This window comes from Uloborus diversus, chromosome 2 (assembly GCF_026930045.1).
Source record: "Uloborus diversus isolate 005 chromosome 2, Udiv.v.3.1, whole genome shotgun sequence".
In the NCBI taxonomy this organism is placed as follows: domain Eukaryota; kingdom Metazoa; phylum Arthropoda; class Arachnida; order Araneae; family Uloboridae; genus Uloborus; species Uloborus diversus.
The window spans coordinates 36,876,909-36,897,908 of record NC_072732.1 but is presented as its reverse complement, the minus strand read 5'-3'; the positions used below and the strand labels follow the sequence as shown (position 1 = coordinate 36,897,908).

General features: G+C 32.2%; 1 protein-coding gene across 1 annotated transcript; it reads right to left on the bottom strand.

Moving 5' to 3' along the window:
• Positions 1-226: 226 nt before the first annotated feature.
• LOC129216965 (FGFR1 oncogene partner 2 homolog) lies at positions 227-18,884 on the bottom strand. The gene is given in 6 exon segments (XM_054851188.1): positions 227-3,579; positions 6,634-6,882; positions 14,688-14,696; positions 14,698-14,830; positions 16,067-16,131; positions 18,667-18,884. Coding segments are annotated over 4 exon segments (612 nt in total). The 5' UTR covers positions 14,824-14,830; positions 16,067-16,131; positions 18,667-18,884; the 3' UTR covers positions 227-3,351.
• Between the last annotated feature and the right edge of the window lie 2,116 nt (positions 18,885-21,000).

The window sequence follows — 21,000 nt, the reverse complement described above, 5'->3', positions numbered from 1 at the left end:
TATCCATTTATCTACCATACACACAAACTTAAACCATGCGCACCTTAAAGAACACAAATTAAAAACAAATACATACTGCGAAAAAAAAAGCCTTGAATAGTCAGAAAAACTGGGGGGGGGGGGGGATCTGTCTGTTTTGACTGTAAATACATAGAGTCATTTATAAAATCATGATTTATAGTACAAAAAATATAACACTCCAAATTATTTTAATATCACAATTTTATTTTCATTTTAGTAAAATTTGTATTCTTGTACATTAGGCAATAGGCATTGAAGCCATATTAAATAATTATAACAATTATCACAAACGTTTTCTTATAAGAAAAAATTAACTTTTATATAGTATATCTTATATACTCTATCAAGTACATTAAAAAATTAGTTTTATGAAGATAAAAAAATGCTACCAAAATTCCTGTTTTGTTGCAGTAAAATTGATGCATTTGTTTGATAATACATTTTTGAATAAGGTATAAATACCCCCTCCCACTTCTCCCACACACAAAGAAAAACAGGACAATGATACAAGCAACACTTATTACAAATGTTGTGTGATTGTCAAATTGTAGAACTTGAAAAATTCAAAAGCAAATGTCATTACTAAAAAAATAGTAACACATTCATCTAGGTTTTAATTTGCTACATTATAGATAAAAATTATACGATTTTCATACTTATGGACTTGAAGCACTATAAAATCATTTTCCAAACAACTTGAAAAGATAAAATAAATTAAATTTTATGCAAATACTATGTTGATTAATTAACAAAATAGTTTTACATGTGAATTTTCCAACAGAAAAAAAACAACCTTCTACACCTTTTTATACACAGTATATTTACAATATTTTACTATAATTCAATGCACATAAGCACAAAATGGTGTGAACAAAATTACAAAACTTGACCTTCAGGCAGGGCTAGAAAAATTTACTAGAAAATTTTTCATGCCCTGCCAGGCATGTGTGTCTAAAACATGTATGCCCGAATAAAAGTTTTACATGCTCAGTTTTTTTTATTGTATAATAGCAAAAATATTTAAATTTGTCGTATAGCATCAATCAGACAAAGAATTTAACAGCTGAATCAAGAATTATTTCAATATAACACAGAAATAGAAGTTTAAAGACATAGTACATAATAAGTCGCCATTAAAATTACCAATACCTCAATTAAAAAAATATAATAATTACATGCCCAGCCGGGCATATAAAGGTAAAAGATTCACGTCCTATCAGAATTTTACATGTCCCGGGCATGTCGGGCAATATAATTTTAAAACCCTGCCTTCAGGTAGTACAGTCACAGGTTAAGACATTAACATTTATCTATATTAATACTATATTTTTTTAAAGTTCAAAAAAATACTTTCAGAGCTGTAAAGTTAGTGAACATTTTAAAAAGTAAAGAACAGGATTAAAACAGGCATAAAAACGCTACTTTGAAAAAAAAAGCTGAAATTGATTAATAAAAAAAATTATTGCATTTGAAAAAATTAAAAAATTTATAATAAAATAAGCTGTTATGGCACATTTAAAACTACCAACACGAGGGGGGACCCAAAAATAACCAGAAAAGCATTGCTGCTCCCAGGTGAATATAGTGCGACCCATTGCCAATTCATTGCCCCTAGTGTTATCCATCTGGCTCGTCAAGCTCATCTGCAGCGATTTTTTTTTTTGTTGGAAATGTTATGTTGTTGCTTCATTTTTTGGGATGGCAAGTTTAAACAACCAACGTGCAGTGAAATTTTGTTTTCTCTTCTCTACAAGTGGGGGGTGTCTTTTAGCTCAGTTCAGTGAATATTATCTGAAGATTTGGTTTACTGCCAAGTTTGTTCTTAGGAATCTGACTGACAATCAAAAAAATGTAGACTGGAAACATGTCAATTGTCGTAAGGTGCTGCCTCACGCACCTCACCCACATGACCTGGCTCCGTGTGACTTTTTCTTATTTCCATGATCGAAAAGGGACATGAAAGTGCATCGATTTGATAACGTTGAAGAGGTGAAGAAAAACAAGGAAGGAGCTGTCAGACATTTCTAAAGATGACTTCAAAAATATTTTCGAACAGTGGAAGCACTGGTGAAACAGTGGCATTGGTTGTAATGGAGAATAGTAAGCAATTCCTTTTTTTTTTGGGCCCCCTCTTGTAATTCATATTAAAATTTAAAAACAAAACCTGCAGATTTTGAGTAGATTATGTTAAAATAACTTTGAAAAAATGGTGTAAAACCTGAAACATTGCATGCAATTTTCGGCAATGGGCATGTTTAGTATTAGCATGTTTGAAAAAATAATTTTATTTTACTTAGACATGTTAGAACTTACAAAAAAGCATTTGAACTACAAGAGACCTTTTTAAAAAAGTATGGAAATCATTTCAATCTTCCAAATAAATCCTAATTTTAAACAATGAAAAATATTTGTAATTTCCCAAGCATTAATTGCTTTTCTGATACATTAATGGCAAATGCAATTACCTTTTATCTGTTAAAATATTGTTCTCTGATACTAAATTGTTAAGGGAAGTACTTCACAAAGTCTAAAATAATATTTTGGATGGGTTAAGTGCAAGTATTTCTTCAAAACTAATAAAACGAAAAGTACATTTATCTAAATGAGCCGGTCTAAAAATTGAACTATATAATCAATATGTGTACCCAACTTCACATATCAAACTGCTGACTTGTAATCAGTGATTTTAACTATTATACTGAACTACATAATGAGAAATATTTTAAAGTCATCACTTGAGTAGCAATGACATATATATATCTTATCACAATACAATAAAATTTTAACAACATAAGTATTTTGTTTTGTTTTTTTCACATTCAAAGTACTCGATAATTTTTTAAATGATAACACTATAATCAAACATAACAGAAAATAAGGAGAAAATAAGAATTACTAACACTTATTTTCTTACTTTAGAAAAATGCATCCTTAAAGTACAAATTAGAAACTGATATTAGAATGTGGAAAACACAGCAACAAAAAATGCTGATACACAAAAAAAAAAAAAAAAAAGAGAGAAGGCGAAAATCTACCATTAAATGAAGCTATAAACATATATGTGCTTATCACAAACAACCAAGACTAAAATTTTATACATAAATGTAAAAGCAATTGTTGAAATTTTGTAATACACAAAGAGTAATAAATAATTAAATAATAAGGCAAATGTTGCAAACCTGAAATAATTTAAACTGCCTTTTCAAGCTCTTAAAAAAACTACCTCAGTAAACTAAAGTATATTATCATGAAGATAAATTATTTCACAACACACTTATAATGCACACAGATATAGTTACAAATAAAGTTCTTTGGTGTGAACCATGTACGTCACGAATCAGTTTGTACACCTTCATCTGCCCTTTCTGAAACAGAATTTTGTGCAGTTGTACTTCGCTGTCCTTTGTTCAGTTCTAATACATCTCTAATTAATTTATTTTGTTTAATCAACCGCTTCAGTATTTCTTGCTCTTTTGTAAAATTTTCTTCATCAATTTCCACAGCTTTATTCATCACAACAACCATTTCTTCAATTTTTTCAGTCCTCTTCTGCAAGTCCTAAAATAAAATAAAAATAAATTAATTTTAATCAAAAGAATTGTAATGGTTTTTTAGCAGCGTGAACTTTTCCAAATGTAGTTATTGAAATTGCTTTGAAGGGAAGCAAAATATTTTTCCTTTATTAAGCATGGAACTAAAAGTTTGTGATAAATATCAGTTCTCCCTTGAAGACTTTTCTGGCCCTACTGACAGGGGCAGTATTTATGCCAATTTAGGTTAGTTTTCGTCTTGTACAATTGTTGTTTATCTTTACTTTAAAGCATTAAACAATGTTTAAAATGCAATAAAATTGCAAAAGCCTATTTTATTTGCAAAGAAATGAGCCGATGGATCAAAAATCATTCAACAAAAACTTTAAAAGAAATGGCTTCTGTTAGATGTCTTTTCATTCATTGAATTTTCCTTTGCATTGAAAAAGCTGTCTAGTAGCCTTGAAACACGTGTCTGCAAATCTTACAACTATCAATGTGACCATTTCTAAAGCTCCGAAAGAAGGGGTTATTTATAACCCCAAAATATGACTATAAACTTTATAGGATGATGACCATCTACAGCAAAGCTTGCAATCTCAGAGATGTAAACTCTATGACCTAGTAAAAACCAGCAAAAAATAAATAAAATGGATTTTTCAAGATAGGTAAAGGCAAAAATTAATAAAGTAAAGGAGCAGAAATTGCTCAAAATTAGATCTTTGAACTCTAATTCTTTAAATATCATCCAAATACAGTTTGGGGAAACTATGTACAAAATATGTATGTTTTGAAGAAATTTTAGGGTTTAGGAGTTCTCTGCACCTTTAGAAATTATATAGCCTCTAGAAGAATCAAAGGTGAGTTCAAGAAAAAATACCTAAAAGTTTTAAAGAGAAAACTATAGGCTCATTTTTCAACTTCAAACTGCCTAATGCTTAAATATATATTATTTTATACACTCATGCATTAATTACTTTTGACAAATATGCAAAACATTTCTTACATTCAAATAGTTCCTCCAATCAAAATATTGTGTATTCATTAAATTGCTAATGAGTTATAAAATTACCTATAAGCTGGTGTTAATGTGAAATCAAAAGTCTCGCAACAGATTTTCAGTTCGTCCCTCAAAAATTTTTTTAATATAATGAAAATTGCCCCTACTACTAAACATATGGCATATCGTATATACTTGCATATAAGTCGATCTCGCGCATAAGTTGGCACTCCTACTTTTAGGAGGAAAATTAGGAAAAAATCGAAAACCCACCTATAAGTCAACCCCCTACTTTCAGAAAAAAATGGGGAACATTTTGCTGCTAATTTTGAATATAAATGATGCAAAAGGAGGAAAATTAATTGCAAAGAACATTTTTATGTTAAAAAACGCACGATTATTGTTCTTTTGCACAAAAAGGGTTCAGATTTTTGTAAAGAGTTCAATTTTGCTGTTGCAATTTCTATTACTTGTTGCTTTTATTAAATAAAATCCTGCGCTGTAGCCATATTCAATATTATTTTCAAAAAAAATAATAAGATTCCCAATTATCTGGAAAAACTGCGAATACGGCGATTCCCGCACTTTTGACAGTCAAACCATGTAAAATTATAGCAGAATGTGTAAGTATTTGCTACAATAGACTCTGCTAAAAAGGGTTGGACTTAAAATCTGAGAAATGTGCATGTTTTCAAGTGTTTTTTTCCAAGAATTGTTCAAGAAAATTATTCGGAACTTCTGCCCCATGTATCAGTAGACCCCCTAACTTTTAACCTCATTTTTCATCATTCTTAACCCTAAATTTCTCGACTTATATGCGAGTAAATACGGTAACGAGGATGTAGCACATATTAGCAAATCTCCTAATCTATACATTTTGAACAAATTCAAAAATAATACATATTAATCAATACAGAAGTCAAATATTAACATGAAATGTTATGTTTTCAATAAAAAAACTGAAAACAACAGAAATAAAAAAAAAGTTCTTCCAACAATTCAGCATTTACCTTTTTGACATTTGAATCCAAAAAAAACATTGAATTTTGTTTTTTAGGATTGAAAAGATTTTTCAATTTTATGCTTTAATAAAAATAAGAAATTATATTTGTTCACCTCTTAACAAGGCATAGCATACACGAGATTCCCATGGCGGATGCAAAGAGATAGCCTTGCATTTTAAAACTTTACAATAAACATATTATTAAGAGCTATTTTTAACTTTTTGACTCTCATTTAGGAACCTAGAATTTCTCCTGAAAACTCTTAATTTAATATTTTAGTAAAAATAAAAAGATTTTATTTGTTTGCCTCTTAACAATGTCTAGTAAACAACAAAAAATATGAAAAATCCGGTTCCCATAGCGGATGCAAAGAGATAGCAAGTTTCAAAATTAAGGTGTCAAGAGTGTATAATAACAGCATATTTAGGAATTTGCATTTTAAAGCTCTATGATAACTTATTGTCAATAACTATTGACAAATTAAAGCATAAATAAAATTAAATAAACAATTAAAAATTTAACTTTTAAAGAATAAAGAATTTCACTTGAAATTTTTGAATTTGTGATTATACAAAAAATTGAAAACAAAATGTCATTTATTTGCCTCCAAACAAAAGGTTGGAAGCATCAAAAATTAGAAAAATTTAATCCTCATATTGGGTGCAATGAGATCACATTTTCAAAATGAAGGCATCAAATGTATAAAAACAATAAATAAAAGAATTTATTAAATCAAAATAATTTTAGATTTGCCTTTTAACAGCTCATGATGAATATTTTTAATAATTATCAACAAATTCGTTGAAAACTCTAAGTAAGGAAAAAAACTGGAGATGGAGAGATAAAAGCCAGACAAAAAATACAGGATTTAGGGAATTAACATGCAAAAAAATTCTGGTATAAACCAGAATACAATCATCCATGAAGAAGAGTGCACAATTTTCTTAAAGTACACAATACATGGCAAGTAACAATAAAATTAAAATATTTATTTCTGATTTTTTTTTTTTAAAGGTGGAAAATATAAGCATAACTGAATCATCTTTACACTGTTATGATGAAATATTTTATCAATTACTTGAGAATAGTCTTGTTGAACCCATGCTTGCTCAGCTTTTGCAGTCTCAGCAATGCGCTTTACTTGCTGCCTATATTTATTCATTATGAGTTCTAAAGCTGATTGGTGTTCTTCAAGCATAGCTCTCAACTCACGATTTTCTTGCTGCAATTCACGAATATGTCGATTTTCTTGCTGAATGTTTAAGATGAGAGCTGACCTTGGTCTCTGATGTGCTAAAGAGTTCAGTTTCTCTACTTCTTCATGGTACTAAAAGAAAAAAAGTTTGTTTACTTATTTATTTTAAAAATTTAGCTGCATTTAAAAATGTGCCTTTTTACTTATAAGTGATATTCATAATCAAATATCATAGCTGCCAACATTGCAAGACAAAATTGAGGAAATGTTAATTTAAATGCTTCACATGCTTGAAACCCAGTGCTTAAAGATGCTAAAAAAACAGAAAATAACCACAAAATAGTAAACATTAATTAAATGAAAAACTTGGTTTCCATGGAAATAAATTTTGTTGTATGATTTTATAAGTTCATAAAACCAACATCGCCTCTTTCATATCGTGACGATTACAAATTAAAGAGTCGTCTAAAATCTAACAGTGGAATTTATTCATCATCCACATACCAATTGCTACATAAATAATATAAATTTCCATAGCGATTCCTCTATTTGCTTGAGTCGATGTCAACAGGGGTGCCCACAGGGGGGGATTATGGCGCAAGTTGCGCCATCAAAATTTTTGGGGGGGATTTTTTTTCCAGAAGTTTTGATTTTCTTTAGAACATGAAATTTTTGATTTTTGGAAGGAAAAAATATTTAATCTTATTCAACAAGAAATAGATGCATAAGTAATACTTTTTTCACGTACTTTTACCAAAATTTAATACCCGTGTCTCTTTTCAATAAAGGGAACATCAGAGACGAGATGGGAGTTTGTGCCCGTTTCAAACCTTGATCAGACGATTAGCTTCCTATTTAATTTATTATAAATCTTCTGAAGTAGAACAATTCTGCATGATGAATATGTGTGACAGTGATGAGAGGGAGAGAGAGATCAAAAATGACTAAAATAAAAAGTTTTCTCCTCTCCTTAGTTTATTGTTTGTAATAATTCTGACCACTATGCACTTGTCTTTCATTGATTCATTTGCACCTTGACAATCGTTAAGAACTAGTTTTGAAGTTTGCGAATAACATATTTTTAATCCCTCTAATCGACAATTACTATAGTTTTTTCATAAACTAGCTTAAGTTTGTGTAGACTTTTTAATTTCACTTTACTATCATCTTCTCTACCATTTTTAAACGGATTGGTTCAATTTTTCATTAGATGATTTTTATTAAAACTTTCAGTGATGTTGGTTTTCGCCGATGGAAGCATAGAAGGTATCTGATATGCATAGAAGAATATTTGAATCGTTAAAATTCTCGAGTTCTGATTTTCCATGTGTGCTGAATAGCTGAATCCATTTTTAAGGATTTACGAAGGATATCTGCCACAGGGTATCTGTGTGCTATCCATCCTTTTTGATTATGGAACTTCAATTTTGGAAAACTTTCAGGAGAACGCCCTTCACTGTAACGCCCGAATAACACCATCTTTCTCATCAAGAGTCATCTAAATCTGCGTTTCTAGAACTGCAATTTTGAAAAATTTATAAGAAAGAGCCCCTGATTCCCCCTTAACATAATCTAAGAGAATCCTAAAATTGCGTTTTGGAGTATATATTTCGAAAAACTGCCGGTTGAATGGCACTGAAACTCACATTCCACTAACATTATCAAAATCAGGGTCGACGCCAAGGGGGGGGGGGAGGGAGAGCCGCCATAATAAGGGGAATCGCCAATTTCCTTTTAGAGATGTAACAAACGAAGAAAAAGGAAAAACTCTTCGTTGTTTTAAAAAATAAAATAGTAAATACAAATGAACAACTGAAATAATAGTGGCAAAAAGCATTTTTGTAGTAAAATTTAAATGGAAAAAGTAATGTTAAAATACCATTTAGGAACATCCATGATTCTCTTTTAATCAGATTGTCAAAGTAAGGGCCGCGGAAATGTGAGTTTCAAACATTTTTAACGCAAAAAATAGTATTCAGTGCACTATTCACTAGGCCACAGATTCTGTATGTCTGCTTAAGCGGAAACTATGGACCTGGCTCAAACTCAAGTATTGTGCATGAATAAAATTAGCATAATAGGAGGGAGAACCGGCGAAAAAACTAACATGGTGCAGGACTTTTCTCTCGGCTGTCCTGGTTATACAAAACCATGCTTCATGGTTCTTCAGTTTAAAAAAAAAAATAGATAAATAAATAGGATGGCTTCGTAGGGGCCGCCGAAACATTCCCCATATGTAATTTTTTTGATGAAAAATATTGTTCTGAAAATCGTTGCTTAGTGGAGAAAAATGCCTGGGTCGCAGAAATATATTTGAAACAGAGAGAGAGGGGAAAAAAACAGTTTAATGCTAAGAGAAATTAAAAATATTGTGATGAATGATCACACCAGGAGTTCTAAATGTTTGAACGTAAAAATCGTGGGTAATTCAAAGCTTAATCAAGAGATGCAGGAGGAACATTTAAAATAAAATGAAGTGGAATAAATAAGACCTAAGGTATCGCACAAAATTACCACATCCGTTCAAAATGTTAAAAGTTCTTTTTCTGGGGCCGCAGACGCTTGTGTTTCAAGAAAACAAAAATATTAGGCTGGAAATTGACAATTTTACGATGGAAAATCCAAGCAAATAATCGTGTTTGGCAAACTAAAATAGGAAGAAAGTATTACCACACTATGTTTAACCAATAATTAAAACTTAAAATGAAGACAGGGAAGTAGCCAAACTGAGGTGGACAACTCCAATTCCTTCTTTTTACGTCCCAAAAGCTGGTCAGGAATTGAGTTTTTAAAACATAGGCCTTGAAAAAATTTCGGGAAAACGTTCTAAAACCCATTGCCTTCTCAATTAATCAATCATCATCATTCACGGCCGAATAAATTTCGTCTTTTGGACTTTAATTTAAAAAAAAAAAACTCCCTGAGGTCTTTCGAGCCTGACCTCCTCCTAATATTACTAAAGATCCTCAAAAATTTTATTGTCAAGGCTTCAGAAAATTTTTCGAGGGAGATCTCCCAAACCCCCCACTCCTCTAACAGTATTTAAAATCGCCTACGATTGCGTTAATTGAATTTCAATTTTGGAAATTTTTCAGGGGAGGACTTCGAATCTCTCCACCCATTAACATTAGATTATCAAAAATCTTCTAAACCAGCGTTTTCTATAGATGGGAAATTTTTCGAGAGAATGCTTCCTTCTCTCTCTCTCTCTCGCCAACATCACCGAAAAACGTCTTAAATCTCGTTTTTAGTGCTTCAATTTTGAAACATTTCTGTGCGTGAGGCCCTTCAATACTCCCCCCCCCCCCAAATCCTCCTTCAGTGAAGTAAGTGAAGTAAGTTCGGTAAAGCTTAAATTACGTTTTCGGAGCTTTAGTTTCAAGAAACTGGCGGTGCACTCCATTTTAACAAAAAAGTCAACAACCACATTTTAAAGCTTTCATTTTCAAAAACTTTTGGAGGGATGGCGTTCGCATCTCTATTCTCCTTAATATCACTATAAATCGTCTAAAACTGCATTTTTCGAACTGCAATTTTCAAATCCCCCCCCCCCTTTACCTGTCGCAATCAGAAATAATTCATAATTACGTGCTTGGAGTTTGAAGAAGTTTGAAAATTTATCAGGGGATGACTTCGAGTCTCTTCCTCGTGTAACATCACCATAGATCGTCTAAATCCGAGTTTTTCAACTAAAAATCTTGAAAAATTGCCGGGGGAGAACCCCCGGACCGCCTCTCATAATCAAATATAACGTACGATTGTGTTTTGGGAACCAAAATTTCTGTAAAAATTATTGGATATATTGGACCTCCTCTCTACTTACTTTCTCTCCAACTTAAAATATATTCTAAAGCTGCGTTTTTATATCTTCAATTTCGAAAAAATTCCAGGAGGTAGCACTTCGACACCCCCTATTTCTGATTGAATATTCGCCTTACAATTAAATTTATATTGCTTGTATTAAGGTCCAGTAAAATGACTATCCCTGCTAAACCAGAAACTAAATCTCTCTCTCTGCATATTGGAACATGCGTTTTAAACAATTAAGGGCAGCCAAATGTGTACCCCCTCCCAGTTTTTTGACCTAGCGACGGCCCTGATCAAGATCTATCAAAACTGCGTTTTTACGTAAAGCTACAGGTTCGAAAATTTAAGTGGAGCGCCACTTTCGTCAACATTATTAAAGATCGTCTTAAATTTCAATTTAGGGCTTCAATTTCGAGAAAATTCCGGGAGAGCTTCCAAAAACTCTTTTTCTTAACGTCACAAAGGTCGACTACAATTGTAATATTAGAGGATCAATTTCAGAAAACTGCCTGTCCCCTAACCATAGATAGTCTAAAATATGGTTTTAAAGACTTTTATCATGAAAATTTTCCGGGGGCGAGCCCCCGAATTCCTTTTTTCCCTAACATTACCACAGATAGTCAAAAACTGCGTTTTTAGAACTACAATTTTGAAAACTTATCGGAGGAGAGCCCCCGAACCTGCCTTTCTCCCTAACACAAAGGTAGACTATTTACAATTGTGTTTTTGAAGTTCCAATATTCAAAAATTACCGGAAAGAGGCCATCAAACCTTTTATCCCCCAAACATCACCAGAGATCGTCTAAAACTGGTTTTAAAAATACATTTTCTAAAATTTTTCTGGGGAGACCCCCCCCCCCCGTACTCTCTAGCTAACTGACTATTATGTTTCTGTTTCAAGGTTCATATTGCATACATCTAGTAATCACTCCATCCCTAAACAGAAAGTTGAATCCATTCTCCCTGTAATTATTCATACCTTTGAAAAAAAAAAGGTGCAGCAAAACTCAGGGGTCTCCAAAACTTGTTTACTCAAGGTCCACGTTGCAAATTTTGGGAAGGCGAGGCGGAACAATCCAACAATATTTAAGTTCAAATGGTATTTGTTAGTGCTCCCCCTTCCCCCCCCCCCCCGGAATTCGACTGGAAATTAGATACTTCCAAAATTTATGTTTAACCCGATTCGAAAGCGAGAAAATTTTTGGGGGGGAATTTGCGCCATTGAGCTTGGGGGGGATGGGCACCCCTGGATGTCAAAGAGATGAAGTTATATTTCATGCCCCAGCTTTAGTGGGGATGTACCATGTTTGTGTACTCTTCAGTGGTATGCTAAATATAAATTTGGCTAACAAAGATACATTCAGCATCTGTGAGAGGTTTATTACTTGTAGGCAGGTTTTATATTTTTGCCATGTCAATGGAAATAAAACATGGCAAAAATGAAAAAAAAAAAAAAAAAAATGGCAAAACCCCAATAACAAATTAAGTTGCATTGAATTTAGTGAATGGTAAGGATATAAGTAATACACTGTTTATAAATATTTTGATTATCAATTTTATTAAAGAAGAAGCAGCCTCCATTTGCACAACTGACTTGGACCCTATGACTTTATTCATTGTCTTAGTACATTGTCATACTATAATCATGATTTTAAGAAGAAATTGATATATTTTGATTAATTTTGATCAGTGGTGCACCCAGAGGGGTACATGAGAACCACATGCACCCCCTAAGATGCAGGGTTGGCCAGATTGGACCCAATTGGGTTGGACCCAATGGGTTTTTTTAAAAAAACCCATTATTTAACCCACTTTTGGGTTTTTTAAAAATTTTCTGAGAAGTTTTTTAAAACAATAATTAATTTAAATACTTTTACAAATTTAAACTTCTTTTTTATTTGTTCTTCACCACAGACAATGGACATAAAAAAGGAATTTTGAACTTTAATAGTATTTCTTAACTCTTAACGGCATTAAAAAAATACTTCAAAGATTTTAAATAAATATATTTAACTTTTTCTTTAACTGGTCAATAAATAACTCAAATTTTCTGGACAAAGTCCTGTCACGTCTAATTTTCTCGATATTTGTAGATTGTACAGAAGAAACTACGCTAGCTATAAGTCTTTCATGTGAATTATTTTCTGCAAACCAACATGTCACAAATCTCAAATAAACAACGTATATGTTTTAGAAATTAACAGGTTTTTCAAACAGTCGAACAGAAAACAGAATAGGATGTACAATACTTTCATTATCTTACAAAAAGTTTAATATTTCTCACTCTGTACACAGAAATAGAAACAGTCAACATACAGTTCAAAGAAATGTCTTGATTAAGCTGAATTCAGTAAAAAGGGATTTAAACTACTTAGACGTTCTACAGTAGTTTTGCATAACAAAATGAAATACAATAAAGTAAAATGCAAAAAAAAAAAAAAAAAAACAAATGTAGTAATTAAAAACGAACAATAGATTTTATCACTCGAGAAGTAACTTTGCCCTAACTGTTGGTAATCATGGAAACTAAAAAATCTTAAACTTCACTATTCTTGGGTTTCATTGTCTTTTTTACTTTTCTTCAGAAAACGCTGAATTTTCCATTATTTTTACCCCAAGACAATTTTTGTGCTTTGTCCATATACTTACACTACAATATGCTACAAGCACCCCATTTTCCCCTAAAAAAGACAAAAAAAAACCCACATTTCTTTTAAAAAAACCCAGCTTTAGTTGGGTTTTTTTGGGTTTTATTTAAAAAAACCCTGGGTCCATGGGCTTTTTTTAAAAAACCCGGGTTTTTGCCAACCCCTGCTAAGATGTTTTTTGAAATTGAAAATTATCAGGATTTTTTTTAAATTATACTTAGAGCCCAGATTATATGGCTTAAAAAACTGCCCATATACTATATATTATGCACTAGAACTCCCTAAATAATACATTAAAAATGAAAAAGATATGTATTGCTAATAACTTTTTACTTAAGTAGAGAAAAAGTTGTTACATCTGAATATGAAATAACTGACCTCTCTATTTTTTTCACTTAGTTGCAAAGATGATAAATATATGTTATAAAAATTATTCACTCAGAAAATGGTGTGCACATTAGTTACTTTTACTGCAATAAATCATGAGTTTCTTATCAATTAATATCATTTTTAAAGATGAAAATATTCTTTTAACTTCTACAATGCCATTGGGAAGTACTTTAAAGCATTTAACTTAGCCTTGCACAGGCATTTTCTTTTGCCCAAATAAGTTATATTTTCATCTGTGGCCAACTCTTTTCTGTAATCTAATTTTTCATGGGTATACTTTTACTGCTTCAAACTATTTATATGGCAAAAATCTAAAAACTATTCTAAATAATGCATAATTTTACAAATCTAAAATCTCAGTTGCCCAGCCTAAATGCTTCCTAAACAATTATGCTTCGATTCAGGATCTCCGGCTTTTTGTTTTTAGCTTATTTTCCTATATAAGTATAAGAAAGAAGAAAAAAGCATAAGAGAAGGCCAAATGCCTGTTTAAAAAAAAAAAGCCATTTGTAATATGGATTAATATTAAATTTATGTCCCCAAAAGAAACAAAAACTATGCAATTAAATGTGCATTTACGTCGTTGTATATAACCCGACCTCTAACTAACTATTTTTTTTTCCATTAAACTAATAATTTTTATAATTTTTTTTTCTAAGATGTATGTTACTGATTTATGGTAAGTAGAAGTTTTAGTTCTCATGATATCTTTCTTATCTTTTTTTTACACATTATTAATTTTTGTAGTTTTTTTAACTTGATTAAAATTGCATTAATTCTTGAAGAAATAAAACAAATAGGATGACTAATAAACGCATGCTTTAGTTTATTCCAAGTGGTAATTTGAAACAGAAAAAAAAAAGGCTTCTTTTCTGGTGAGGACAATATGCACCTCCAAAAACAAATTTCTGGGTCTGCCAATGATTTTGATTATAGCTTAAAAATTAACACCTCTCCACATTTTTAATTTAGCTGCTAAAATTGTATGTTAAAACCAACTTCAACTTTGTTTCTTGCCATTGTATTGTCCGTGAATTACATGACGCAGCTTATAATACAAGAGAATTTAAAGTACACAGTTTCAAGATATACCTGTTTCATAGTTTTCAATGTTATTATTAAGAGTTTGAGCTTGCGATATCAGTGTGTCCGCAGAATTATCATGATCCCTCAGCCGAGTCACAAGCCGCTTTGCATCACTCAATAGTTGCTGAACTGTAACTGACATGGTTGACCTAAAACAAAAAATCAGTTTTTTAATTAAAATGTTTGTTCACATTTAGGGGGCAAAAAACAAGAAATTTAGGAAAATTATAAATCTGCCATATGTACAAGAAAAATCCTTTGAATTCATTTACATTTTGGGGGAGAAACATTATTTTATGCCATAGTGCCACCATTTTTTTTTAAAATTCAGCTACTGCAAAAAGAAATAATTATAAAATAAAGCAATAATAGGATGCTCCATTTCACAATTTGATACTTTGCTCAATTTTCCAAAGCCCCAAAGTCAATATTTTCTTGTTTCGCTCCCCCACCCCTCAACTTCATTACTGATTGGGATTTCGTGAAGAAGCCGTAAATGTATTCAATTTTTCTCTGGCTGTATGCTCTCCTGCATGCATAAATACGCATAACTAAAAGTAGAAAATGGATATTGAAATATTTTACCAACACAATATTTTAGCATGGGTAACAATGACAAACATTTAGATTCATCCCTTTAGTATTTTTTAAAATTGGGGTTCTCAAACTTTTCCGATTTATGGCACTTTTAAGTAATAGAATTTTCTCACGGCATCCTAGTTTATTTCTATTGCATATGTGACATGACAACCATAAAGATATCAGAATCAAAAGCCTTTTTTAGCTAAATTTACTGTCACATCTTTTTGTTTTATCAATTGAACACGCATAAATTCTGTGGTGACCGTCATATAATTGAAGAGGCAATGTTACTGGATAGCACAAATATGATAGAAACACTTAATTTACTTTATTCGAACATACACGTATTTACAGTATTAAACATGGCGCTGCTCTGCGTTCCCGAAGCACAACATAGAAGTTAAAGTATATAGAGAAGGCGGGACACTAGCGCCGCCAAATAGAGAAGTGGAGTCCTCACAAATTCATGCTTTCATAGCATTAAACCATTAGCTTTCTGCCCTTTTAAACTATTTTACTGCTCTACCCTTTTACTACTTAATTTATTAAAATAGGATGACACCATATTTCAAACCCCTATATGATGTATAAGTGACAATGAAGAATTTCATGTCTTGGTCTGTGGTCACTCAATAAATTAATTTAGGTAAACCAAATACTAATAGATTAAACTACATTTTAAAAATTGCTATTTATTTTATCTGCAAAAATAAATAAGTCAAAAGCAAAATTTTAAATGTATTTTGGATTTATTATAAATTTTGGAAGAAAAAAAAAACATACATTTATTCATAAATACTTACAACAATTACAGAGCTGAAAAGATTTCTCATCTATTTAGTAAGAGTCCATTTGACTAAAAAGCTATCTGAAAAGAAATTAATTGATTAAAACTATTTAGTGAGAAGAGAACAAAAATTATTGCGAAACTTTAAGGCACTTTGAGATCAAACAAGAATTTGTTACGAACTTAAGGCCTACCAAACGCATTTTTTTCTATACCAATAGATATTTATAATTTCTTTCAATAACTTAATTGCTTACAAATGATTTTAGAGCTAACTTATACATTTCGCATCGTATTCATTCATACCTAAACCAGCTTGACATAACTAAGAAAACAGTTATTCCTGTGCATCATAATGCTTTTTTATTTTAAATCCTCCAATCTTTATGGCAGCATCAAAAGGAAGGCTCAACTTGCAATTTATGCAGCAAGAAACAAAGTGGTAAGACAGAAGAAAGCTTTTAAGTAAAAAATGTGTGCTTTTCTCCGCATATATTTATACCCATCAACACTCAAGAAAAAAACATCCAGTAGAGATTGTGATGCACCATAACATCAGATACTATGTTGGGTTTATCAATAGATCTATTTCAAATAAATCTAAAGAAGTTCTTCTGCCCTTATATAGAAGTTTGGTAAGACCCCATTTGGAGTATGCTGTTCAGTTTTGGTCTCCTTATCTTAAGAAAGACATTAATGTATTGGAAAGGGTTCAAAGGCGGGCTACAAGGCTAATAAGTGGACTTTCCCACTTAGATTATGATTCCAGGCTTAGAAGGCTAAAAATGTATACAGTCTTGAGCAAAGAAGAGACTGAGGGGACATGATTCAGCTGTTTAAATTTATTAAAACGAAGGATGTTACGGGGCTACAGTTTAGCACTCAAAACAGGACAAGGGGTCATTGTTTTAAGCTATTTAAATCTCAGGCTAACTTGGATATTAGGAAAAATTATTATTTTAGCAGGGTAGTGGAACCTTGGAACAGCTTACCGGAAGAGGTGGTAATGAACAAAGGAGTAGACAGTTTTAAGAGGGCCATTGATCTTCACTGGGGATTGTAAATTGACTAGGACCAGTCTAGCTGGGCCCAGAGCCTGTTGCTGGTCGTCACTTTTGTATTTGTATTTATTTGTACTTCATTGCTTAGGAAAAAATATGAATTTTTTTACTATCTCTCAAAGTACAATTTATTGAATACAAGTTCCTTACATCCTTTAAGTTCCTTGTGAAAGGGAAAAATTCTTAAAATCCAGGAATAACTCAGAAAAATCAACCAGTAGAGTTTCCACGTAAATTATGCATTTTGCACGTCTTTACTGTACCTGTCTAATAACTTTCCGAAGTTGAATGATATTTGCATCATAGTGAGTAAATTCTTCAAAATTAAGTTAGAAAAAATTATCAACCCTCGCTGAACGGATCTTTTTTGCTTTTTTTCTGGCAAGTGACTATATGATAAATTTACTAGTTCTATCCATATATCTTTCGTCAATAACTTAAAATATATGTGCATTTCGAACATGTTTTAGGAGAAATGAAGGTCCAACTCTTCGTACCGCATTATTAAGCCAGATTGGATTGGCACACTGCTGATTAATATTAGTTTTAAAAACTCAGGCTTAAAACCGGCAGCAACCCTGGACCGACGTCTGTACATCGGAGCAGCATCAGTGCATCGGTTTTTAGAGAAAAATTCCAAACCAGTATAATGATGTGGGATGCACACCGGTTTTTGGCGATGCATCGCCCAGCCTTGATAGGAGTGGTACAAATCTTGTTTCAAAAGAAATAAAACCGATGATGAGTGCATTAATAAAAAAGCCAGTATTTGAGCAAAATGTTAAAAATGGGAGTGAGATAATAATCAAAATCATAAGGGGGTGGTGCTCCAAAAAAGAAGGGAAGGGGGAGGGCAAAAGGGATGTGGGGGTTAAGGGGCAGTCTCCCCCTTCCCCCGGATTTGTTTTCCCTTTTTATGTAAGATTTAGCTGTAGGTACATCACTGGATTTTTACATTATTGATTAAACAACATCTAAACAATGTGGAATACAGCTAGAAAATCAGAATGGATGACCACCGTAGACTCAACCCAAACAATTTTAAAGTTCCATCCTTATAAACTAAATACCAAAAAAGTCCATTCATTTGAAACTTTTAGTTTTTATTTTTGTAAAATAAATCAATCTACTCTGAAAATTGAGGGGGCAAGGTTCCGTGAATGAAGGGGCAATTGCCCCCTGTCAAGCCATCTATTAGTAAAACTAAAAAGATAACTACTGGTTGATTCAGAAAGTGTTCTCAATTTTTAAGGAGAAAATTAAGCTATAATTAGGTTACAGTAAAAAATAGCTTATTCTCTATCAAAAACAACACAGTATCCCCAATTCAAAGACAGAGTTCATTTAGAGCAAAGCATTCTGTAGACATGTCAAAAATTGCATGCAATTAAATATTAGAAAGTAATTAATGAAATGCAAGCATTTGGATATTTTACAAATGCTTTTGATCAGAACAATTTTTAAAATTTAAATAACTGCCTTTCATTTCTTTAAAACGATTATCAAAACAAATCTGAAGCCTATAAGTTGTTCAAAAAATCAAAACTAAACTTACAATTATTGCAGAATTGACCTCATCCATTTCTGACATCTCAGCAGGAAACGGCTATTAAATTTGACCTAAAACAAGACTACAAAACACCATCATTGTTTGATTTCAAATTTTCTCTTCTTTTAAAAATAATTAACTTAAAAAGTGAAATCAAAACTTTATCAAATGCAATATCGTTTGAATATTCGCAAGAAAAAGTTAACTTTTTTTACGCATCGCAAACATTGGTACTATACTTTTTTTTTTTTTTTTTGGTGAGGGGAGGGGGGGGGGAATGTCTGATATCAGTCACAGTGAAAGAAACGATTGGCTGATTTCCTTTCATTAACTGATTTCCATGGATAATAATTGATTATGTTTCCTCGATTTACATATCGCACATTTGTGATTTAAACAATCGTTTTCTGCATAATATTTTGCTAAATTTTAGCTTCATATTTCTTTCTAAATTTAAAGTGACAGTTTAATTTCCTGCTCATCTCAACACGTGCCCATTTGTTTTGTTTACATTTTTTCGACTTAGCGGAGTGTTTGAAATTCGGTGATGAAACTTCAAACTATAATATATATGAAAAATGTCTTCTGAAACTGGTATTTAACTCTTAATTTTATTTTTTAAAAAATGCGTATTTTTTTGTGTCTGCATAAATGTGTTTCCTTTTGCATGCAGAGCTTAATCCCTTGGTGCAGGCGCGAATCCAAGTGGGGGGGGGGGGGGCAATTGCCCCTCCCTGGAAAAATCAAGGGCGCCAGTAGGAAGGGAATTTTTAATACGACGAATATTTAAATACCAAAAAGAAATAACGAAAGATAGTTGGAAAATTTATTTGTCTCATTCACCAGTTCTCAACCTGTGCGAAGTGGGGCGCTTCCATTGGCCCCTCTAGGGGTCGCAATATCCGCAAGTTATGAGCTTTCTCATTGAATTTGGTAGGAAAATTTTGGAATCGGGTACAAAAGAAAAAAAGACATTTGAAAAATTTAATTGGTTCATTCACCAGTTCTCAATGTGTGGGGAGTAGGGAGTATCCCCTAGGAGCGCAATATCCACAACTAATGAGTTTTTCTTCTAAATATAGGGGGAGTTTTAGAATTAGGTACAAAAGAAAGAAAGATACTTGGAAAATTTATTTGTCTCACCGGTTCTCGCAACTTATGTAAATTTTCCCTCGACATTTAGGGGGAAGTTTCGAAATTGGCCAAAGAAGAAAGACATTCAGAAAAGTTATTTGGTTCATTCACCAGCTCTCAATCTGTGGGGAGTGGGGAGCATTCTCTAAGGGGTGCAATATCTGCAACTAATAAGTTTTCCTTTGAAATTTTGGAAGGAAGTTTTAGAATACAAAAGAAAGAAAGATGTTTGGAAAGTTTATTTGGTTCCTTCACCGGTTCTTAGCACCCCTGGGTGGAGCAAAATCTGCAACTTAAGAGTTTCCCTATACATCTTCTGGGAAAGTTTTGGAATTGGGTACAAAAGAAAGGGGAGAGAGAGTTGGAAAATGTATTTGGTTCATTTACCGATTCTCAATCTCTGGGATGCCCATGGCCCTTATGGGGTGCAATATCTGTGTCTCATGAGTGTCCTTCTAATTTTAAGAAAGTTTTGAAACTGAGTGCAAAAGGAAGACATTTTAATTTTTTTATTTCATTCACCGTTCCTCAACCAGTGAGGAGTGGGACGCATCTGCTTCTCCCTAGGGGCGCAATATCATGAGAATTATTTGTTCTCAACAGCGGATGCAGAAATTTTTCAAGTGAGGAGCGATTGATTTTAATCATCCAACCTTTACTATGTATTCTGGTTACACATTTTAATAACAAAGGTTTAGGGCTTCAATTCTGAAACATTTCTTTCCCTTACTAATCTCACAGATAATCTAAAATTGCGTTTTTAACAATTAATAATAAAAAAACTGCGGGATAGGTCCTCCTAGCGGGGGCGGCTCTCCCCTCCTTTATCCTCCTAATATCATCGAAGATCGTCAAAAATTGCATTTTTGAGACTTCAATTTCGAAAATTTTCTGGGAGAGAATTTCAGAATTCCATTTCTTCGTCTATCGTTGATGCTGACTTGCGATTGTGCTTTTATTTATGATTTTGGTTTTTTAAAAATGTCCAGTTGAAGGGGCGAACCTCTCCCTCTGCCATCACTGAAGATCGCGAAAAATCGCATTTTTGAAACTTCAATTTCAAAAAATGTTCGTTAGAAACTATCAAATCCAAAGCCTTCCACTAAAGCCTAATGGCATATGAGCGATACTACAATTACGTCTTTAGAATTTTAATTTAGACAAAATTTCCAAAGGAGTCATCTGAAATTGTGTTCATGAAACTTT